Here is a 24,692-nt window from a genome sequence, read left to right as displayed (position 1 = left end):
GGGTGGGAAGGCATAGAGGTCCAGGCCTGACCAGTCTAGAAGCATGGCATCCGTCACCCATGCCGGGGATCCGGGGCTGGAGAGCAGAAGAAAGGAAGACAATTGTTTCTTGAGGTGGCAAACAGGTCTATGGACGCTTTGCCCCACAATCTTCAAAGGTTGACACAGATCCTGTGGTCCAAGGTCCACTTGGTAGGAAGGACCTGCTTTCGACGGCTCAACTTGTTCGCCAGGACGTTTAATTTCCCCTGAATGGTGTGCCCAAAGTAGAAGGTCCTTTGCAGTCTGGAAGAGGGAAAAGGAACGAGTGCCCCCGTTTCCTGATATACGACAGAGCAGTGGTGTTGTCCGCATGAACAACTGCTGTCTTGTTGCGAGTTGAGGTTGAGAAATGCTGGAGACCTAGATGAATGGCCTACAGCTCCTTCATGTTGATTTGAACATTGCTTTCCTCTGGGGACCATGTCCCGGAAACCTCCTGACCCCCTAGAAGGGCTCCCCAGCCTAGATCTGAAGCATCCGAGTAGAAGTCTAAGTTGGGGCTCAGAAGGGTGAAGAGAACTTCCCTGTGAAAGTCTTCCTTTGGACAGCCACCATTGGCGGTCCAATTTTATCTCCCAATGATGGGAAAGATGACAGAGTATGGTTGCGTCTTCCTGTCCCAGTTGGCTTTGAGGAAGAATTGGAGAACTCTCGTGTGCAATCTACCAACTTGACGAAGGTCTCGATAGACGATAGAGTCCCCAGAAGGCTTATCCATTGACGAGCCGAAAAAGATGAAAGGACGAGGAAACTGTGAATTGTCTAGAGGCAGTTTGCGATTCCCTTGGGGGACGAAAAAACTGAGAAGTCTGAGAGTTGAGAATCATCCTCAAATGAAGAAAATCCTGTGTAGGGACTAACTGGAACTTCTGGAGATTTAAAAGAATTCCTAGATCTTGAGAAAGTTGGAGAGTTGTCTGAAGGTCCTTTGTGCACTTCTCCTTTGAAGCAGATCGAGGAAGCCAGTCGTCCAGGTAAAAGCTGATGTTGATGCTGACTAGGTGGAGCCATTTGGCGAGAGGGGAGAGGACTTGGGAGAATACCTGAGGAGCTGTGGAGAGCCCGAAGCAGAGGGACCAATACTGGAAGGCTTTCCCCTGGACCCTGGAAGACGAACCTGATATACTTCCTGGACATCAGATGTATGGGGATATGAATGTATGCATCTTGCATATCCAGCGTGATCATCCAATCACCTGAGTGAATGGAAGCCATGACCGACTGATTCGTCTCCATCTTGAACTTCGTCTTCCTTACGAAGAGAGAAGAGATTGAGACTGCTTACGTCTAGGACCGGTCTCCAACCCCCCGACATTTTGGGGACTACAAACAGATGATTGCAGAAGCCCCAGGAGTGTGCGTCCTCGACTTCTATGGCTCTCTTCAGAAAGAGAGAGGATACTTCCTTCAAAAGGGCCAAACGTTTCTCTGAGCCTCTTGAGTAGGCCATCAAGGCAAAGGGAGAGGTAACTAAAGGAGGGTTCTCCAAGAACGGGATGCAGTAGCCCTCCTTTGACACTTTGATGATCCATTGGTCTGCTCCCCTGTGATCCCACTTCTCCCAAAAAAAGAGAAGCCTGGCTCCTACTGGAGCACAAAGGACTTCTGGTTCTGGTTCACTTCTTGGATGGCAGCTTGGAGGAGGAGCTCTTCTTAAAGGATCTAGATTGGAACCAGAGGTTGGAGCGAGGTCTAACTTGCAGTTTGGGCTTATTCCCACGAAAGAGATGCTGTTGCAGTGGAGAGATCATCTTGGGAATAAACAAAGAAGATGAAGAACTCTTGGGGCGTTTAGAAGACTGAGCTAGCAGGTCTTGAGTGGATTTCTGGAGATGCAACGCGACCTCTTCCATGACTGACTGGGGAAAAAGGTGAGAAGAATCCAAAGGAAAAAATAACGAGGCAGAGCTCTGCAAAGAAGTGACTCCTCTTGTGGTGAAGGAGCATCAAAGTTCTCTCTTTTTAAGAACTCCGAAAGTGTAAAGAGCCACGAGTTTTGAAGAGCCGTCCCAGATGGCTTTGCCAGTGCAAGAAAGAACACTATACAGGTCTGCTGCAAAGAGCTCGTCTAAGCCCTTTTTGCAAGGGCTCCTACTCTCCAATCCAGAAAACTTAGTACTACTCTCCAATCCAGAAAACTTAGTACTTCAAAAACCTTGACGAGGTTCTTAACGAGATGGTCAAGTTCAAAGGAGAAGAAAACTTTGGCCGAAGCGAAGGCTGACCGACGAGAAGAGTTGATAAGGGTGGAGAAGTCCCGTTGGGAGGAAGCAGCGACTCCCAGAAAGGGAGCTTCCCCGGTGATGTACGGCTGATATTTCCTTTTGACCAGATGAGAGGGAGGCTGGGCAAAAGTTGCTTTGCCCTGCTCTCTCTTTGTCGAGAGCCAGTCTTCAATCTCTTTCATTGCTTTCTTGGAGGAGGAAGAAAGCACCATCTTGGGAAGTCGAGAGCGATCTTCAGGAGGACTCCTCAAAAGGAAGGAAGAAGCAGGAGATGACGGAGCAGCCAGAGAGAAAAAGGTAGGAAAGCTCGCCAGCAGGAACTAAAGAAGAGACACCTAGGGTGTGGGAGGAGAAGCATCTTGTTCGATCTCCTCTTCATCTTCTGACGAGACCGAGGACAGGGAAAAATCATGAGACGTCTTCGAAGAAGGCGCTTTCCTAATGGAGCTCAAGATCCCTGACAGCTGTTCCTTGAAGGGTGCCAAAAAGGGGTTGTCTGGCTCCGAGGCAGAAACTTGGTGTTCGAGAGATGAAGATGGTTGATGATGAGTAAGAATTGGGTGCCTGGATGATGGTGCTGGGTGCTCAGGGTTCGCAGGTGGGTTCACGGGAGCAGGTGCTGGGCGCACGCAAGCAGGTGCTGGGCGCACGCGAGCAAGAGCTGGGCGCACAGGAGCAGATGCTGGGAGCACGGGAGCTGGAACTGGGCTCTCGGGAGCAGGCGCTTGGAGCACGTGGCGAGACAGGATCTTGGGCGCCAGGCACTTAGAACAATGTTTTGGGCGTTCGGAATCCTTGGGAGAGAACAAAACAGGAGAATCCCATAATTGTGCAGGTAGCTGAACCAAGGCGAAAACTGAAGGATCCACACAGTACTTGCAAGACAGTAGTGGGTTGTCAAAGGTCTCCCTGTGATGCTTGACAGGCAACGGGGAAGGCGGAGCCAAGTCATCCATGTGTCTTTTCAGTGGCCGGGATGAATCAAGGAAGCGTCTGCGGCAGAATCTGAGTCCGGGCTTGAAGACAAGCAGCGCACATACAACAACATGCCTTTCCAGAGGCAGTCTGTCAAAGCCTGGGATCTTGAAACAGGCTCGACTGAGAGGGCAGCAACCCGTATGCAAACCCCACCAGCCTCCCTTGGACCTCTGGTATGTCTTCTCCCAGGTTCAGGGGAGTGGGACAGTGACCTTCGTCTAAGAGAACCAACGGGACAGGAAACCACCTCCTCCACTGACACTTCACTAACACTTTATCACTAGACACTTTATCACTGAAAACTTTGTCCATCAGCATTCTGAGGGACGTCTCTATCTCCGACACTGAATTAACCACTAAACTTATTATTCTGTTAAATTTAGACTCAATTCTAGACTCAAGACTGGCAAAGGCATCAGGGTCAGAAGCACGAGAGTATGTGGAGGGATAGAGGGAGGGCTGAGGATAGGGGAAAGAGTGTGACCAGGAGTGGAGGGAAAAGGGAGGCTAGAGTCTGTCTTAGGCTTAGGAGAAGAATCCCTACTAACAGAGGCCCTACTTTCGGCCCGAGCGGCTGCCTTCCTTATCCTATTCTTCTCAAGCCTACTAAGAAGAGATTCAAGCACCTTCCACTTACAATCATCCCAGTCCTTGCACTCCCCAAACGTATTCTCCCTCAAACATACCTGCCCTCTACACTTGGTGCACCTGGTATGTGCATCATAACAAAGATTAACTAATCTAACCTTACAGCCTTCGCTGCAATAGCGACGACTGGAAGAGCTAGAATCAGACAGAGCTACCTACAAGAAAGTCTGAATGCACTGATGAGACCAAAAAACAACAGCTTGGGCTAAACGAAAGTGAATTACTTCACCGACTTCAGCAAGCATGCAACAACCGGCGAATCAGGTAGGACTGCAGTGACTGATGTGTTGTCAGCAGTGCGGCATAAAAGAGAATGACGCCGTTGGTTGTGAGTCGCTTCCATGCTCCCATTGCAGTGGGCGGGGCTTGTCACCCACAGCTTTGCAACTGACACATTACAATGAATTTTGAATTTAAGATGCCATGTGAGCATAATTGTTAACTAAGTAATTATTTGGTAAGTTACTTATATAAAACATCCATCTTCTGCAGGTACTCGACCAAAGAAAGGTGTGCATATAAGACATCCATCTTCTGCAGGTACTGAACCAAAGAAAAGTGCACACCTAGAACCTCAAGGGAATCATTATAGTAATTGGGGAGCTAGCATGATACACTGTACATAGACCAAGGTCCTGCTACGGGAGAGCACAACCCAAGTACCAAACTATCATCCACAGAGACCTTGTGGCAAGCACACCTCACCCTTTCCACATACCCCCAAGCCCAATCAAAAGGGGAAAGGAACAGCAGGAATAGAAAGAAAAGAACTGGAATGGTTCCATGGAGCCACCAGAAGAATACTTCTTACTGAGGAAACTGGAGAATGTTCCCTGTCCTTCTTCCTCCCACTAAAATTCCCCCACAAAGAGTGAGACTCACAAATGCATCCCCTTACAGGGGAAGAGGTATAAAATACCTATGTGAAATATTACCCACAAGGAACATGAAGTCCCTGCACAAATGCTCCACACTGAAAAAAACAACAACAAAGAAACCCTCCAACTCAAAAGACAGCCAAGCAGAGAGCAAAGGAAGACATCTCCACAAGGTGATGGCCAAAGAAAATGTGCTTGGTGGCAGCAGTTGAGTGAAGGGTATTCCCAAATCATCCCCATAACCACCACTACCTACCTTGTTAACAAGTTCAATAACCATCTCCAGCTGAGGCTGAAGATACTCTTATTAAAAGGTGACTGATTGCGTTTCTGTAAGAACAAAAAAGAATTTAAATATTTATAAAGCACAGAGACATTCAAAACTGAGACAGAATGGGAGACAGATTAAGACTGTTGCTGAATATGTACTACTACAGTGTAAATGTAAGCTAGAGGTAAGTGCTACACTTAGCATAAGCTAGCCAGAGACACAGTCTATGCTTGGCAGGCAAATTACAATTTCTAAGTAACTGGTTTCAACATCCTTGCATTTGTTTAGTTTAGTCTAAATTATTTTCATAACAAATACAGTCATACCTCATTTAACTGACATCTTGATTAACAGACAATTCAGTTAGGGGATATTTTACCAAAGAAAAATCTGCTCCATTAATGGACTTGTGCTTGGTTTGAAGGCAACAAGATGACCAGCTAAAAGATGTATGGGACTAAGCACGCCATGTTTGTGGTTCCCAGCTGAAACACAAGAAAGGATTCAGTCTAAGTATGGGTCTCAGTGCACATTTTTCTAGTCTGTGTCTGTCTTTTCTTATTTGAGCCAGAAAGGCAAAGAGACAGAGAATATCTATAGATTTAAAATGAAATTATAGAAAAACATGAAAGTGGTGTCTAGGTGGTTGAACTTAGCACAGGAGTATGGGGTGACCAAACAAACAATTTCTACTGTGATAAAATGTATATAGTGGCCATCAAAGGAGCTGGTGTTTCAAAGGGAGTGAAACCTTTTACAAAACAAAGGTCTCAGACAAATGATGAATTTGAGAAACTTGTTTATTTGGATATGTGAAACCACTTAGCCAGTGGTAGTGTTTCTGAGGACATCTTATGTGAAAAGGCAAGACAATTAATGACATGCTGATCTCTTAAAGCCCATCCCTGGAACAAGTGTTGATACAGATAGCACTCAAGACTTCAAAGCTAGTCATGATGGCTTGGGAAATCCAGATAAAAAGTTCAATCACTATATAAAGGTCATAGGTTTTGTTACAAGAAGACCTACATCATCCTAGACGAGAATTCACAGCCAGGGCACAAGCCAATGAAGGTCAGGATAACTTGTTCTGTGGGAATGCAATTGGGGACCTAAAACTGAAGCCTTTGCTTGCCTACCACTCAGAAAACCCAAGGGTTTTTAAGCAAAATAATGTAATGAAAAATAAAATAAATTGCCTGAGTTACCCAAGCCTTACTGTTGTAAGGCTTGGAGTAACCAGGCAATTTTTTTATTGAGTGGATGAATGAAGTGGCTAGCCCAACCATCAAGAAATACCTCACAGAGAAACAATTGTCTCTGAAGGTCCTTCTTTTGATGGACTATGCTCCAGCTCATCCTCCAGACTTAGAGGCCAAGTTGCTGTGGGAGTTTAATTTCATACAGGTGTAAGCTTCCTGCCCCCCTAACATGCCTCCTCTTACCCATTACACAGATTAGCAGGTCATCTCTAATTCAAGAAATACTATTCCAGTGGTGCTTGGAAGTGACTTCTGATACAGAGCTAGACCTAAGAGAATTCTGGAAGAACTACCAGTACTTCATCATCCTCCATATCATAATCCTTGTAGACAAAGCATGGTGGGGATGTCTCTTACAGGACAATGAACTCTGCTTAGAGAAAATTGTGGTCAGATGCTGTAGCAGAGAGAGACTTTGAAGGCCTGAGGCTGAGCCTGTTGTGGAGGGTGTTGTGCCTCCACAAGTTCATGGGCTTGAAGTTGAGTGATGCTGGTGGGGTGGAGTTAGTGGTGGAGCACAAAGAACTGCAAGACCTTTAGAGGGAGCAGCAACTGATAACAGCTAAGAAGCTGTCTTCTGAGTAGAAGGGAACATAGGATGTCTCTAGTTTATTAATAAAAGAAATGTGTGCACATTACGGGGAAGTGCAAAGTTTTCTTGAAAAATATCATCCTAACAAACCTGTAGCAAACCACATTATAAGCTTACTGAGTTACAATACTTTCTCTCACTTTAAGGACATTCTAAAACACAGGCATATACAAGCATAACTGGACAGGTTTTTAATGAAAAAAAAAAAAAGTTTCAAGAAGCAGCAGAAAAGAGAAAGAATAAACAACTTCCGAAGCACAGCTGTCTGCCGTTTTATGGAATAGAACTCCTTTTCTAAACAATGAAACCTCTCCTCTTCACCTTCCTCACCACCCACCACATGTGCCATCGACTCTCCCAATTACAGGTACAGTGAGAATGAAACTGCTTTTATTTCAAATATTTACTTTATTTTTATAACTTCTGCATGCTAGAAATTATACAAAAATACAATGTTTTTAATTTTGTGTTTTTGGCGGTCTAGAAAGGATTAATCCAATTCCCATTCTTTCTCATGGGAAATATTTGCTGGGTTTAAGGACAGTTTGGTTAAAGGAGAGCCTTCTAGAATGGATTAAGTCGATTGGCTGAGGTATGACTGTATGTGAGATTTCAAACAAAAAATATAAATACTTAATTCAGTATTTATAATTTAAATACAGACCTAACAAACAAAAATTTGTTTAGGCACACACCTCTTACTTTACTTTCGCTAATCAGTTCCTGCAAAACAATTAGCAAAAAGATGGAGTCGTTCATTGGATGATAAAGAAAGAGGCACTAAATCTAGCTGATGCCTCTGTTGCTCAACTTGACATTCCTCAGAATCCTATCTCTAAAGAATTCCACTCAGAAAATAATCATGGAAGATAAACCCACATGTGTGACGTGTGACCTTCCTGACTTTGAAAATGATAATAACATGACCGCTTGATCTGACACCCTTACCCATGTTTCAAGCAGAGTACATTATACTACAATTATGCCTATCCTTGAAAACCTTAGACCAGTAAGTGGAATTCCACATTCATTGTCTAGTGCAAACATTTCCCCCTTCAGAAAAAATAAGTGTCAACCTCAGCTATAGCCATAACTTAACTTATGGTTTGCCATTAAGTCTAGAAAAGCAAAAAGATATAATAAAAAATACCAGGTATGTGTTGAGGTATGTCAGGCACCATAAAGTTTTAGTTCAATAACAAAAAGGCAATAACTTCATAAGTTTAATTAGCCTAGTTACATCTACTTAACATCATAGGATCCTAACCCTACTCAAACTACCCAACATCAAGGCTGCCTAGGGAACATTAACTCTCCACACTTGACCTTCCTGGCATAACAGAGTCTGGGGAACCACAACAACAACAACTTGACCAATAAGGCATTACACAATGCAGTCTACCAGTAAAAAAGGGCTTGACACATGCCTATGAAGTAACTGCTGGCAAATAATTATGCAAGCACTAGCCAAGGCTTAATTGTTACTTAAATAATTGTGAAAAGAGGAAAAATTATATTTTCATAATAAAATAAATTTTTGAACATACTTACCTGGTAGTTATATATATAGCTTAAGTCCCTGACGTCACGGCAGAATTTCAAAACTTAACGGCAATCGCCAAAGATCGGTAGTCAGGTGAACCACCTGTGCGCCCTCTACCCAGGTACCTGGAACCATTCCAACTATTCCTCAGATCTTCCATGCCCTAGTCTCTAGAGGAGGAGGGTGGGGTTTAATTATATATAACTACCAGGTAAAAGTATGTTCAAAAATTTATTTTATTATGAAAATATCATTTTTAAACATCTAACTTACCTGGTAGTTATATATATAGCTGATTGACACCTTTGGTGGAGGGTCAGAGACAGCCAACATCGTTGGAATTTGCTTAAGTTTAATAAACCAACTTTCTTGGTCCTCTTTGGATTAAGGAAGCTGACTTCAATGAACTCCCTCATTTTGTCTGCTTTCCTTAGAGGTCCAGCGATCCACCAGGGGCTGAAGACCTCTAGGAGCTGCCAACCAGTGTACCAACCTCTATGTGACAGACAACCTATAATACCCCTTGTTCCGGGCGCCACCAAGGAACAAAATGATCATCTGACTAAAATCAATGATTGTGGAAGACTGCGTTCAATCTTCACAAACAACCATAAAATTTCAACCATTCCAAGGTAAGAACAAAGGGTATTGTTTTATGGAATTGGATTAAGGAAGCTGAGTTCAATAAACTCCGCCTCATTATGTCTGTATTCCTTAAGAGGTCCAGCGATCCACTCAGGGGCTGAAGACCTCTAGGAGCTGCCAACCGATGTACCAACCTCTATGTGACAGACAACCTATAATACCCCTGTTCCGGGCATCACCAAGGAACAAAATGATCATCTGACTAAAATCAATGATTGTGGAAGATCTGTTCAATCTTCACAAACAACCATAAAATTTCAACCATTCCAAGGCAAGAACAAAGGGTATTATTTTATAGGATTGGATTAAGGAAGCTGACTTCAATGAACTCCCTCATTATGTCTGCATTCCTTAAGAGATCCAGCGATCCACCCAGGGGCTGAAAATCTCTAGGGCTGTCAACCGGTGTATAACCTCTATGTGACTAGACCTCCTCTCAATACCCTTGTTCCGGGCTCTACCAAGGAACTTTCATCCCAATGATTGCCCAAAGACTGCGTCAGTCTTCACAAACAACCATAAAAATTCTCAATTCCAAGGTAAGAAAAAGGGTATTGGTTTATGGGATTGTAGGGGTATTCCCTCTCCCATTACTGAATTAGATGCTATAAACGGGCACAGCGTATAGCAATCTTAGCATAATGTCTTGACTTGTTTTAGATAGTGAGAGGCAAATACTAACTTGTTTCTCCAGAAGGTCGTGTCCAAGATACTCTGCAGGGACCTGTTCTGTTTAAGAGCTACAGAGGTTGCTACTGCCCTGACCTCGTTCAGTTCTTTACTTTCAGAATCTTGTAGTCTATCTCTCTACATTCCATATTTGCTTCTTTTATCAACTGTCTGATAAAATAAAACAGAGCATTCTTCGACATCTATACAGAGAGCTTTTTGACTGAGCACCAAAGCCCTTCTGAATTCCTTCTAAAGTCCTTTGTCCTATCCAGGTAGAGCCTTAGAACCCTTACCGGAATAGGACTCTCTCTCTCTCCTCCCCTGTTATGTCCGTTAGGTTCGAATCTCAACGTTCTGGGCTAGGGTTGTGATGAGTATTCATTTTTGCAAGGAAGCCTAGTTGCAGTGAGCAGATTGCCTTGCCTTTTATAAAATCTATATTCTTGCTGAGAGGCATGTATCTCACTAACTCTTTTCACTATGCCAAACTGACCAAGAAAAGAGTTTTCATGGTGAGGTCCTTTAAAGATGCCCTCTGCAAGGGGATCCAACCTACCCCCATGAGGAACCTCAGGACCACGTCTAGGTTCCATGCTGGTGAGTTTTCTATATACAAATTTGGGTTACAGAAATATTGGAAGAGGACACATGGTTGTCCTTGCACCATCCTCTAAATACCTCCCACTTGGATTGGTATACCTTAATGGTGGATAACCTCCTTGATTTGCGATATCCCAGCTGCCTCCTTCGAAAAACTTCTGGCTCTTGTGAGTTTTCCGATAGTCCGAAAGCAGTTACTAGTAGCGCTTGTAGGTTTTGGTAATATCTTTCCAAGTGGGGTTGTTTGAGTAGATCTACTCTCTGAGGTAGGCTACCTCGGAATGTCCACCATCCAATCCAGTACTTCTGGGAACCAATCTCTTGTCGTTTAGTAAGGGGCCACAAGGGTCATTCCGGTCCTCTCATGTGACACAAATTTTTTCAGTACCCTGTGTATTATCTTGAAATAAAGGGAAATGCATACACGTCCAAGTTGGACCAGTCCACCAGGAACGCGTCTATGTATATAGCCCGGGATCTGGTACTGGAGAGCAGTAAGTGTCCAACCTCTTCGTTTGCGCTGTGGCGAAGAGATCTATGCAAGGACATCCCAAAGTCCTGATGTAGCGTTCATTCTTTTTTGAGAGGACTTTATTTCCTGCTCAGAATGTCTGCCCTCACATTTTTCTCCCCTTGGATAAAGTGGGTTACTAGTTTTACATTCTCCTCCTTGCCCAAAGAAGAGATTCTCTTATTGTCTCGTATAGAGACCTGGAGTGAGTGCCCCTTGTTTGCTGATGTAGGCCAACGCTGCCGTGTTGTCGGTGTTGACCTGCACCTCTTTGTTCCCCACTGTGTTCGAACTCCTGAGAGCTAGAAGGATTGCAGTTAATTCCTTCTAATTGATGTTTAAATCCTCCTGCTCTCTGGTCCAGGAGCCCGAGACTTTTTATTTCCCTCGTGTTGCTCCCCATACTGAGTCCGGGGAAGAGTCGGATAACAACACTAGGTCTGGGTTCCTCTAATATAGAGAAGGGACCTCCTGGAGCTTGACGGGACGTTCCACTACTACAAATACGGTCTTATTGGTTCCGGAAATGGGGATGCAATTGGTCTCCAGTTCTATTTCCTTGTCCCAGTTCCGATTTAGATGAAACTGTAACGGGCATAGAATTAACCTCTCAAAGGAGACAAACCGTTCCAGCGAGAAAGGGTTCCCAGCAGACTCATCCATTCCTTTGCCAAGCATGACTGTCTCTTTATAAAGTTCTGAAATTTTCTTGAGGCTTGTCCTGTCTTTATAATAAAGGAAAAGCCCGAAAATCCTGACTCTGAATCTTCATCCTAAGGCATAGAACCTCTTGGGATGGGATTGGCTGAGATTTCTATCTGTTTATCAGTAGACCTAATTCTTTGTTAGACGCTGATGCCAGTGCATCTTGCGTCCTGAGCCAACTCCACGTCTTGGCTTCCAATATCTTGAAGCCTGACGCCCTGACGTCCAATGCCTCGACGCTGACGTCTTGGGTTCATTGACGCTTGTCATCATGGTATTTCACTCCTAGATGCTTGACGCCACTGCATCCAGCGTCTAGAGTTTCATTCACTACGTTCAGCGTCTTAAACTTCTGGACGCCAAAACCTTTAGTTGGACGTCTATTATCATTCTTCTGTTTTCCTGGTTGTCACGCTTGCAGCTGGGAAGACAAAGTCTGCTGCATATTTTATAGTGAAGCTATATGCGGGCTTCCTGCTGCTGGGGACAGGCTGGGGAAGCCTCAACTCGGCAATTATTTCCTTCTCATCGTCAATAATGGACCGAGGAGGGTATTCCGCAGACGCGGGTACCAATCCGAAGGAGGAAGAGGAGGATGTCTGGAAGGCAGCACATTGTCCGCCACGCTCTTGCAGCCCGGTATCCTGACTGAATAGAACTGTCTATGTTTGTTCTTAGTAGGAGAGCTACCCTTGGGGCTGGAAGGGAAGAGTCCTCGGCTGCTGCTGTGGCTACAATCTGTAGTCTATGAAGTGTTATCATGACGTCCCTCAATATTGGGTAACTTGCTCTTGAGAGGTCTCTTTGCTCCAGAGCCAGACGTCAACCTTGTCTGTTTAGGCCGAAAGAGAGAGACCGAAACTATAAAACCTTTCCCGTGGACGAACTTCAGAAAATTCTTGGAGATCGGGTGCATGGGGGAGTGAAAATACGCATCCTGGAGGTCCAGTGAGGCCATCCAGTCATGCTGTCTGACCGCTGCTAGAACCGATTTTGTCGTTTCTATAGCGACCTTTGTTTATTGCACAAAAAAAAAAATTGAGTGCAATCCCGTCTAGCACCGGTCTCTAACCCCCAAGTATTTGGGGATCAGGAATAACTCGAATGTAGAATCCTGGGAATTCGGATCCTGAACTCTCTGTCTGGTCTCCTTTGCAACATCATAGACACTTGTTGCTGTAGAACCTTGCCTTGGTTCTGTCGTTGCATTTGGCAGAAAGGTCGAATTGTCTTGTTACTAGAGGGGGCCTACTCAGGCTGGACAGTCCGGCTCCTACCAAGAGTCTGCAGGAGAAGAAAGGCAGGTCCTTCTTCTTCCCTGTGTGGAGCCTCTTCTTGCGTTATCATTCATCTACCCGCCCTAGAGGAACCTCTATCAGAGGGTCGACCATGAAAGAGCTGAAATACCTGAAACACAGGAACCTCAGCCTTACTCTTTTTAGCGATGAAAGTCGTGGTAGGACTTTTCTTGCTGTTTTAGATCTTAAATCTTACGTGGTTCTCTGGGCCAAAGATGAAAAGGCCTCTATACCAAACCTTGAGAGAAGGGGTGAGAGGAAAAGGTATAAATCAATTCTGATTTTGATTGGACGTGACCCCATTAGCCAGGAAAGAGCAAAGATGGGCCCTTTTTCTTCAGGAGTCCCAAATTCTGAGAAAGGTGCAGTTGATTCGTTGGAACTATCTCCGAGTCCTTTATCCATACACGACATCAGATATATGAGGAAAAACAAAGGCTGTCTTTCATTGTTTCTCCTTCGAAAGTATCCATTCTTCAGAATGCTGCCTCTTAGACGCCTTCACAAGAGTAAATTCTGAAGGCGGGAACGAGGAGCAGTCAGATAAATTTCTCTGGGAAAAATTTCCGAAAATATCTTCATAAGCCTTTTCAAGTCTGATAAAAGCTGATGGCCTTTTATATTGTCTTCGTCAGAAATTTCTACAATAGATTCACAGGAGAATGCGAGATATTATCATTCTCTTCTTCCGATTTTACACTAGACGGAAGTAGCGGCGTCTTTTCAAAAACATCATCTTGACGCCTGGCGCCTCTGGCGTCCAGTCTCTTGACGCCTGGCGTGTTGGCGTCCATTTTCTTGAAGCTTAATGTCTTGGCGTCCAGCTTCATGACGCCTGACGTCCTGGCGTCTAACTTCGGACACTTGACGTCCAGGCGTCCAGCTTCTCGCCTGACATCCTGGCGTCCAGCTTCTCGGACGCCGACGTCCTGGCGCCCAGCCGACGCCCGACGCCCTGGCGCCCATACTTTAACTTTCGCTGTCCCGTCAAACCTAGAGGTTACTTGAGAACTGGCGCCTGCGCGACATCGGTCAAAGCTTCCTCCGGTTGACGTGACAGCAACCAATGGACAAAAAAAACTTTAACCTCGCCTTTCCTATGGCGAGGGTGAGCGTCCTGGGAAACGCCAACAGGTACGCTTCGAGGGGACGACTGTTCGGTAGCTAAAGCCTCTTGCCTCCCTTCGCTCTGTCGACTTTCCTTCTCACAGGGGTTGGTGAGCTTGGAAGAGGTCTAGGACTAGGAGCACAACAGGACCGATAAACCCAGTGCACCCTCCACTGCACTTGCACTAACAACATATTAACATTTGTATTCTTTAGATCTCTTATTATCGATCACATATTATCCCTGTCTTCTGAGAGGGATTTTACCTGTTGGGCCAGGGTCTGAATGGCAGCCAACAAATCATTAAGTATTGGGTCCTTACCTGTTTCAGTAGGGGGTTCAGAGACTACCACTACGGGAGAAGGATCAATAGGATAGTTATCAAGGGGAAAAGAATTAACTATTCCCTGGGAATATCTGGAAGAGTGAGAAACAGTACTCTTGGCTCTTCTGAGCCGGTCTTTCATTCCCGTTCTTCAGACATACTAAGTGGGGATCCAAGGAGACTTTAGCAAGCCGCTTGCATCCCCACACACACATTTTCACACTCGATGAAGTCAGATATGTTATAAGAAAATCCAAAAGCGAACAAGCGAAAGCCAAGCCAAAGTGTACTTCACCAAAATAAGTTGCGAAAAACACAGGCTACGAGCGAAATTCCATCGATGTTACCGACACAGCGGCAGGGAAGATCTGAGGAATAGTTGGAATGGTTCCAGGTACCTGGGTAGAGGGCTTGACAGGTGGTTCACCTGACTACCGATCGGCGATTGCCGCGAGTTTTGAAATTCTGCCGTGACGTCAGGGACTTAAGCTATATATATAACTACCAGGTAAGTTAGATGTTTAAAAATGAAAGCTTTTACTATACAGTACTGTGCTATAAACTGGCTGTCTGAAGAAGATGGAAAAATGTTGCTCACACTGACATAAAATTACTGCAATGGTTAAGAATGATGGACAAAAATCAAAGCAAAATGCATAAATATGACATTTTTATGATAAAACGATGTTTCATTATACTTACCAAAACACTGTAAAAGCTTTTACCTCTTAAAATCGACAAGTCCGAGATATAAATTTTCAAACTTTGTTTGGAACGCTGATATAATTGGCAGGAGACCCAACCCCACCGGATGCCGGTGGGGGTGGTGTGGAAGGCGACATACCCATGAACCCAGGTCAGTTTCATTCTCGGCATACACAATTAGTGAAAACCTGAGATAACGTCTCCCCACGGAGAGGAGGAGGTTTTGCGTTACAGTGTTTTGGTAAGTATAATGAAACATCATTTTATCATAAAAATGTCATTTTCATTATAATGACTTACCAAAACACTGTAAAAGCTGATTCCACATTTAAGGTGGAAGGGCAGGGGATGAGGTATCAGTTATTGAAAGGTTACACATTAAAAAAAAAAACAAAAAAGAAAGGGACAAACTCTAACCATGGACATCTTAAGGATCCCTACCAACAAAAGGGTAGGAGTCACCTTACCTGGTAGATGGGCTTTTGCAGGGAGGTACTGCTGCTGGTTGAAGCTCCATTACCTGCAGAGGCATTGGGCGTAAGCACTGCTAGCTACTCTGCTCCATAACAACCCAAGTAGTCAGGGAAGTACACTGCTGACTAAGACAAGGGATGACTTTCCTTTGCTCTTGCCCTGAGCAATTGGAAAGCAACCAGACTGAAAAACGGGCCTCACCGCCTAACCTAAAACTAGTTAAATACATCCCCCTTCTCTATACCCTCACAGCAGCTCAACTAGAATGGAGGGTACTCCAGGTGAACTGAGCACCCCCAGCTTCCCATTAACTCAGCAACCATAAAACCACAGGGGGAAGGAAGGATAAAGAACCTACCCCCCTAGTGTGTTCCCCTTAAAACCAAGCCAGCTACCGATACGGGACCTAACGCAAACAGGTCCTGATACACAACTTCGACCTCCCTAAGGTAGTGAGACGCAAACACCGATTTCGACCTCCAGAAGGTGCTCTGTGTGATCTGCGAAAGTGACTTATTATGATGGAAAGCCACTGAAGTTGCTATTGAGCGCACTTCGTGAATGTGAGACTTGACTAGGCGTGAGTCCTCTTCGTTGATGTGTCTGTGCGCCTCCAAAATGAGTTCCTTGACGAAGAAAGCCAGGGCATTCTTGGACAAAGGTTTGGTTGGATCTTTCACTGAACACCACAGGTTAGAGGAACGTCCTCTGATGCTGGCCGTTCCGGCTAAGTAAGTGTTGATAGCTCTAACGGGGCACAAAGAAGCTTCCAATTCTTGAGGGCCAGCCACTTCGGAGAGGTTCTGAATGGTAAAGGACTGAGGCCACGGGTTGGAAGGAGACTCGTTCCTGGCCAGAAAATTCAAGGTGAACGAGCAAACAGCATTACCTTGTGAAAAACCCACTTCCTTGTCAATGGCCTGTATTTCACTAACCCTCTTTGCCGTTGCTAAAATAACCAGAAAAAGGAATTTCTTAGTGAGGTCTCTAAGAGAAAGACCTTCTAAAGGTTCGTACCCTGGAGACATCAACCACCTCAAAACTACATCTAAATTCCAGGCAAGGGCAGGTTTTGGGGTCTTAGCTGTGTCTAAGGACTTGAGGAGGTCTGACAAGTCTCGGTTATTTGATAGGTCTAACCCCCTATGGTAGAAGACGGAGGACAGCATAGCTCTGTAACCTTTGATGGTTGATGGCATCAATTTTCTTGAATCCCTCAAGTAAATGAAAAAATCGGCAAGTTGAGTTATAAACGTCAAAGAAGAGGAGATACTATTTTTTCTACACCAGTCCCTGAAGACTGTCCACTTGGATTGGTATAATTTGCTAGAGGAGTCCCTTCTGCACCTGCAAATAGCCTCTGCAGCCTTGCTTGAAAACCTCGGCTCTGATGAGCTTCCTGACAGTCTGAAGCCTGTCAGAGCGAGAGTGGACAATCCCTGGTGGAACTTCATTAGGTGGGGTTGTCTGAGAAGCGACTTCCTTTGAGGAAGAAGCCTTGGGAAGTTTATCAGGAGATCTAGCAGGTCCGGGAACCACTCCTTCCTTGGCCAGAATGGGGCAACGAGGATCAGTTCGACATTCTGATGGAACTTCACTTTGTTTATCACTTGCCTGATGAGCCCGAAAGGAGGGAAGGCATAGGCAAACAGGTTCGTCCAGTCTAGGAGCATGGCGTCCACCAAGTGAGTCAGTGGGTCTGGAACTGGCGAGCAGAACACTGGGAGACGATGGTTCTTGGAGGTAGCGAAGAGATCTATTATGGGAGTGCCCCACAGATTCCACAGATCTAGGCACACTTGTGGGTGCAGGGTCCACTCCGCAGGGAGAGTCTGGTTCCAACGGCTGAGTTGGTCCGCCAGGACGTTCAGCTGAAATAACGCAGTTTGCAACCCAAGCTTAATTACACAAGTACGACGTGTAAATAAGAGTGGAGGAGCCCTCTAACACTGGATTCTCAACTGAAGAATTTGAAATGCTTCTTTTTAAAGATTAAATCCCTCATCAAAATACTGCAAGTGAGCAACATGCACAGTTTGCTCATGTATGAACACTATGGTATAGAAGCAAAATAAAAACAGAAGGCTACTTATGTAGAACAATATATACTTACATAGTCCTCTTTCTTTTTGCTGTAACCTATGATGTAATCTGCATGCTTCTGCAGTAAAAGTGTTTTTGGGTGTTCATCTGTTATAACAACATCCTTAGGATGACTTGCCTGTTGAGAGAAAAGAAAATTTAAAAACTGCATATACAGTAAAATAATAAATCATATCACAGAACCACAAAAATGACATTTTTATGATAAAATAAAGCTTTACATATCCTTACCAAGTAATTACATTGCTAATAGTTTCACTCACTCGGCAGATAAAATTTTGAAATTCGCGGGTCGTGCTATTTTGTTGTGGTTAGGTGACTAGGCCCGCCCCCTTTCGGGGAAAGAGAGGATCAACTAGCAAATGGGCTTCAATTTGTTTATGCCCTTATATTCATGCATGGGGAGGAGGGTGGGCTCAAATCATGCAATTCCTTGTTAAGTATATATAAAACTTTATTTTATCATAAAAATGTCATTTTTATATAAGTAACTTACCAAGTACGCCTGTAAATACATTGCTGATTCCCACACTGACAGGAGGTGGGATGAATGAACATATCTACCCCAAAACATTAAAAATGGTAATGAATTAGAGAACAGACTAGGTTGCTAGCATTAAAATAATGCCTGTTGATTCCTTACCTGATAAGCCAACCACTGCAGGAAGATACTGCCTCTGGATGGCACTTGTCTTATCACATAGTGGCGTGGCAGTAATGCAGAGAGTCACCTACTATTTCAGTGGGTACCTTGCAGCAATGGACAATTCCGATTGCTTCACAAAGACAAAAAATAGTTGCCACTACCCCGGGCGTAGTACAAAATAAACAACCAGAGAAAACATACTGTAACCACCAAAACCACGATAATAAAAATAACCACTACCCAACCATAAAAGAAATGGAGGGTACTCCAGGCATAATGTATCCCCAGGCTCCCCTAAAAACTTCAACACCCTTGGTTAAAGGTGAAGATTGATAGGAAGGGTTGCTTCCTACACTTCCTGACCCAACACCACACCAGCCACTGAAAACAGACCCAATGTACTGCAGTTATCAAAAACAGTTTCAATTTCTTTTAAATAATGCGAAGCAAACACTGAGTGACACTTCCAAAAAGTGGCTTGCAGTATGGAAGAAAGATAAAAATTACGCTTGAAAGCTAAGGAAGTTGCTACTGTTCTGATTTCATGTGCTTTACTCTACACAAGTAAAAAACCTCCTCTCCAATCAAGAAATGAGCTCCGAAATGAGATTCCTGAGGAAGACTGCCAGGACATTCTTTGACAGAAGGCACGAGGGGTTCTTAACCGAACACCAAAAAGCACTAGATGAACCACGTACTCCTTTTGTTCTGTGAAAGTAATAGTGTACTTTAAGGCCCTTACAGGACACAGAACTCTCTCTTCCTCATCCAGGCCAACAACCTCTGACAAGTTTTTAATGGTAAAAGAACATGGCCATGGTTTAGACAAAGATTCATTTTTAGCCAGAAATCCAAGAGAAAAAGAGCAAACAGCATTCCCTTGAGAGAAGCCCACTCTTCTGTCAATTGCATGGATCTCACTGACCCATTTAGCTGTTGCCAAGGCTACTAAAAACAGGGTCTTTCTGGTTAAATCTCTTAAAGAGATTGAGTGTAATGGCTCAAAATGGGGGCCGGACAACCACTTAAGGACCACGTCTAAATTCCAAGGAACTACTGCTACCTCTTTCTGTTTTGTGGTATCGAAGCGATTTGATAGGATCAGACAAATCGTCATTAGAAGAGAGATCTAACCCTCTTTGCCGGAAAGCTGAGGCTAACATGGCTCTATATCCTTTGATCGTAGTTGAAGAAAGGTCTCTATCAGTTTACGAATATAGCACAAAATCTGCTATTTCTGTCACAGATGTTTGAGAAGAGGAAACTCTATGGGACTTGCACCAAACTTGAAATATTGCCCACTTAGCCTGATATACTTTGTCAGAGGATTTGTGCCTGCATTTGGCAATAGCTTGAGAAGCTGATGAAACCGCCAAAAGTGGGGTTGTCTGAGTAGATGATGTTTTTGAGGTAGCAGTCTTGGGAAATCCAACAGAAATTCGAAGAGGTCTGGGAACACTCTTCATTGACCAAAAATGTGCTACTAGGATCAATGAGACATTCTGATGTAGCTGGAATTTGTTCATCACCTGTCTCACCATACTGAGAGGTGGGAAGGCACAGAGGAGCTTGTTGGACTAGTCCTGAAGTATGGCATTTGTTGCCCTCTGCTAAAGAATCTGGTACTGGTGAGCAAAACAGAGGGAGTCAATGATTTCTGGAAGTGGCAAAGAGGTCTAGAATAGGTGTCCCCCACAGTTTCCATAAATCTTGGCACACTTGATGATCCAAAGTCCATTCTGTGGGAAGTACCTGCTTCTGGCGACTCATACTTCCCTTGGATGAATTGAGTCAGAAGAGCTGTTTGGTTTCGATTCGTCCAAAGAAGAAGCTCCCTTGCTATCATGTAAAGGGAGAAAGAGTGTTTTCCTCTTGATTCTTTATGTAGGACAGGGAAGTTGTGCTGTCCAAATGGACCACCACTGTCTTCTCACAAAACTTCTGTGCTGAAAAACTGTAGTCCCAGGTGTACTGCTTTCAGTTCTTTGGCATTTATATACCATTCTCTGTTCTAGGGACCATGTCCTGGATACTTCCTTGTTGCCAAGAAGAGCTCCCTAACCTAGGTCCGACACATCAGAGTAAAAATCTGGGTTGGGGCTCGAGGGAAGAAGAGACTTCCCTTCTGCTAGTCTTCCTTCTACACTCCACCAAAGCAGGTTTTCCTCGATCTTGGGGGAGATGCAAAACTTGAAGGTGTCGGGAAAAACCTTCCCGTCCTAGCTGACCCTTAAGTAAAATTGCAGAGGTCTCATGTGAAGTCTGCCTAGGTGAATGAACTGTTCCATGGATAATAACGTTCCCAGAAGGCTCATCCACTCGTTGGCTGAGCAGTGATCGAGGTTGAGGAACTTGTTTACTGTCTGCAGACAAGACTCCACTCTTTTTTGTTGAGCAGGGATGACCTGGGACTTCTGAAAGTTGATTACCAGCCCCTGATACTGTGCTAAGGCAAGAGTTCATTTAAGGTCCTCTGAACACTTTTCCCTTGGTTGGGCTCGAAGAAGCCAATTGTTGAGGTATAGGGAGATCCTGATACCCATCAAATGGAGCCATTTGGGAAGGGGAGTTAGGATTCTGGTGAATACTTGTGCCGTTGAGAGCCCAAAACATAGGGTGCGAAACTGAAAGATTTTGTTCCCATAGACAAACCTTATATACTTTCTCGACTCATGGTGTATTGGAATATGAAAATATGTGTCCTGCATGTCTAATGATGTCATCTACTATCCCTGGCGAATGGCTGACAGGACAGTACAGTTTGTCTCCATTCTGAATTTTGTCTTCTGAACGAAGACGTTCAGGGCACTGACATCTAAAACGGATCTCCAGCCTCCTGACGCCTTTGGCATCACAAAGAGACGATTGTAGAACCCTGGGGAATTCTTTTTCTCTGCTGTCCCTATCGCCCCCTTCCTGAGGAGGGACGGGACTTCCTCTGAGAGGGCCAAAAACCTCCTTGAGCCTTTGGAGTATTCCATCAATGTTTCTGGAGAGCTGACTAAAGGAGGCTTTTCTTGGAAGGGAAAAAAGTATCCTCCCTTGAGAACATTGACTATCAAAGGCTCGGCCCCTTTCTTGCTACATCTCTCTCAGAAGAGGAGTCTGGCTCCTACTGGTGTTTGGAGGGGAATGTTCTCACTTGCGAGAGGACGTTTGGGAAGATGACTTCTTGATGGTTCTTGACACAAATCTGTTCCCAGAGCGAGATCTGGAATAAGACCTTTGTCTGTTACTCCAAAAGGGGCAGTCCTGGGAACGGGCGTCTAAAGCAAAGGGAAACAGTCCTGGGGGAACAAAAGTGCAGGCTTTTGAGAAGGAGTTAACCCCTTTAAGGTGTACAAACACCACAGCTCCCTCTTTTTAAGAAAATCCCAATGGTGTAAAGGGAAGCTAACTCCTGAGAACCATCTCTGATCCCTTTATCAATGCATGATAGTACCCCCAACCAGTCAGAGGAACTATCTTCCGGTGCAGTCGCACAGTCTTTAATCTTACGGGCTAGAGAACCCACAGCCCAATCCATAAAACTATGGACCTCAAAAACCTAAAAAAAGGTTTTTGAAAAGGTGAGAAAGTTCCAAAGAAAAAATAAGATCTTAACTGAAGAAAAGGCCAATCTTTGTGAAGAATCAATTAATCCTGAGAAGTTACTCTGGGAGGCGGCAGAAACTCCCAGGGAAGGAGCTTCCCCTCTGGCATACAAAAGATGTCTCCTCTTGGTCAGCCTAGAAGGAGGAAAACTAAAGATGGCACGCCTTACTCCCTCTTCTCCGAGAGCCATCCATCGATACCACTCAATGCTTTCTTTGCTGAAGAACAAAGCACTAACTTCGGCAGCTTAGAGGAGTCCGACGACTGCACCTCCATCAGGAAAGCAGAAGCAGGCAAGGAAGGAGCTGCAGGAGAGAAGAAGTTCAGGAAGGTAGCTAATACATACCTTAGCAATGACATGTAAGCCAAAGGATTAGTGTCTTGTACAAGAACATCCTCTTCATTGTCAGAAGACACAGGTGACAAGGCCAAATCTGTGGACTGGGGAGCCAAAGGAGCCTTTTTCAAAAGGTTCAAAATGCTGTCCAACTTGACCTGGATAGGGTCCACTGTAGAAGGCAACTGCACAATAACCGAGGGCTGAAGCAGGTTAGGCTGAAATGCTGGAGAATCAACAATGACTGTTTGTGTTGCAACATGAATAGAAGCAAGAGAAGCATCAACAATGGAAGAAAGGTGCTCGGCCGAACGCGGGCGCTTCATAACAGTCGTGTCTGTGGCAGTAACAGGGCACTCGGGTGCTCTATGGCGTAGAAGAGAAGACAGGCGCTCGGAAGCTGAAGAAAGTCCGGGTGCTACTGGGCACTTATATGCCTTCGGGTGGTTAGGTGATGTTTGGCATTCAATAACAACGGGAGCTTCCGTAACTACAGGGCGCTCGGGAGCTAAGGAAGATTCAGGTACAGTACTGGAGGACACTCAGGAGGAGACACTCTACGTGAGGATGAGCGTTTGCGAGATGAAGATCGTTTAGAAGTCACATTCTGACTTTCCACTGCTGGAGGAAAGAACGGAAGAAAAACGCTCCGGGCTATCCCAACCACTACATGAAGGATGGGGACTATCCAATGTATCCTTTGACTTCTTGCAAGGCGTTGGAGAAGAATGCTAAGCACCACTAGTGTGTCTTTTCAAAGGGCGTGACTCATCTACAAAGCGCCATTGCTACTTAGGAGAAAAATCCTCCGAACTAGACGAAAAACAATTAACGTCCAAGGAAACGCCTTTCCAGTGGCATTTAGGGGCGTATGTCATTGACCTTTGCCTAGGAGAATTGGTGGGCCAGGCAACCACCTCCTCCACCAACACTTCACTTGCACTGGGCACTACTGTGCTCTCCGCCAACACAACACTAACACTGGGCACTACAGGGTGCTCCAACTCACTCTTGCTATCCATAAGCAATTTAACAGATGACGCTAACTGTGTGATGGGTTTGACAATCAATTCAACCTTTTATCGATCTTAAACTCGAGGCTGGTCATGGGGTTGAGTTCGGAAGCGAGACAGCCAGGCAAAGGAGAGGGCTGTGCAGGTGAGGGGTTGACAATGGGATTAAGAGAAATTACAGGAACATCAACAGTGACGTCAACATTATCAGAATTCACAGAACTATGAGAATCCTGGTTAGCTAAAGATTTGCTGGTCTGCCTAGCAGTAGCTTTCCTTTTCTTATCCCTAGCCATTTTGTTCAAATGTGATTTTAGTATTCCATTTTTTCAAGTCCCAATCAAAAGATTCGCTACACCTTAAATCCTCTGAAGAAACTTGTCCCCTACAGCCTTTACAAATCGTATGAGAGTCATAAGATTCTTTTGTTTGCAATACCTAAAACTAGAAGAACTTGAGTCTGACATTACATAAAACTAAGTTAGCTATAGTCAAAATCAATATACAGTACTGTATAGTCAGTTCAATTAAAGTTCCTAACCCTATCTAAATATGCCTTACAGTAACGGCTACCAAGACAGAATACTTCACCAAATGATGAAATATAACAGGAAAAGATGAATTCCAAAAATCCATAAGCTACTGCTAATAACTGGTGTACAGCCATCAGCCAGCAGAAGCAATTTGAAACCCATTTGCTAGTTGATCCTCTCTTTCCCCGAAAGTGGGCGGGGCGAGTCACCTAACCAAAACAAAATAGCGTGACCTGCAAATTTAAAAATTTTAGCTGCCAAGCGAGTGAAACTATCAGCAATGTAATTGCTTGGTAAGTTACTTATATAAAACTTTCTCATTTTAACACTTGCAAAAAAATATCAAGTCTGGTCATGATACTTTTTAAGAGTACGTTATTCATGACATGTTTGTTTCACCAGTTAAATCCTGCTGAAATACCAGTCCATGCTAAGAAAGCTATGAAATCCAAAGATCTCAGATAATTTGAATGAAAAATATTACAGTATTCGAATCAAAATTCTTACGCAGAACTCAACTACCAGTCAATGCAATTGACTGACAACACTTGCAGTCAGAGTCCTCTATGTAAAGATGTTCAGCAAGAATTACATTTCCTCACATGACAGTGACATGAGGAAAAATTTTTTATGAAACCATTTGAACTTTATGGAATTATTTAACATCAAAGTTCTTTAGCAGGAACTTGTGCTGTTCCTCTCCTTCTACTCTCAAAAATATATCTGCATATTGAAAGTACAGTATACCTCTCATCAACTGTAATAAAACATCAGTATCAGTTGACAGACAGCCTATGAAAGACCAAGCACTCTATGAAAAAATGATCAACAGTTATTGTTGTCAGCATACTACCACTGTGTCAAGCCAAACTAAGGCAATTCTAGTAGTACTGTACTGGTAACTGAAACAAACAAAATGTACAATATCTTTGCTACCATTAACCACCATTAACAAATCTTGTCCTTCAAAAGTCACCTATTCAA

The 24,692-nt window shown here is 44.2% G+C and overlaps 1 protein-coding gene across 2 annotated transcripts in view; it reads right to left on the bottom strand.

Moving 5' to 3' along the window:
• The window catches only part of betaggt-II (geranylgeranyl transferase type-2 subunit beta), a 205,696-nt gene that overhangs the window by 173,921 nt on the left and 7,083 nt on the right, over window positions 1-24,692 (bottom strand). For both annotated transcript variants that reach the window (XR_010849362.1, XM_067082092.1), the window contains exon 3: window positions 17,596-17,703. Coding sequence is in view for 1 of the 2 variants with exons in the window: in XM_067082092.1 (XP_066938193.1) it covers window positions 17,596-17,703 (108 nt within the window). In the remaining variant the exon portion in view is untranslated. The remainder of the gene's footprint in view (window positions 1-17,595; window positions 17,704-24,692) is intronic.

The sequence above is a fragment of the Macrobrachium rosenbergii genome, chromosome 37, assembly GCF_040412425.1.
Source record: "Macrobrachium rosenbergii isolate ZJJX-2024 chromosome 37, ASM4041242v1, whole genome shotgun sequence".
NCBI lineage: Eukaryota > Metazoa > Arthropoda > Malacostraca > Decapoda > Palaemonidae > Macrobrachium > Macrobrachium rosenbergii.
Note: the sequence above shows the minus strand (reverse complement) of the source record. Positions and strands in the feature narration are given on the sequence as shown.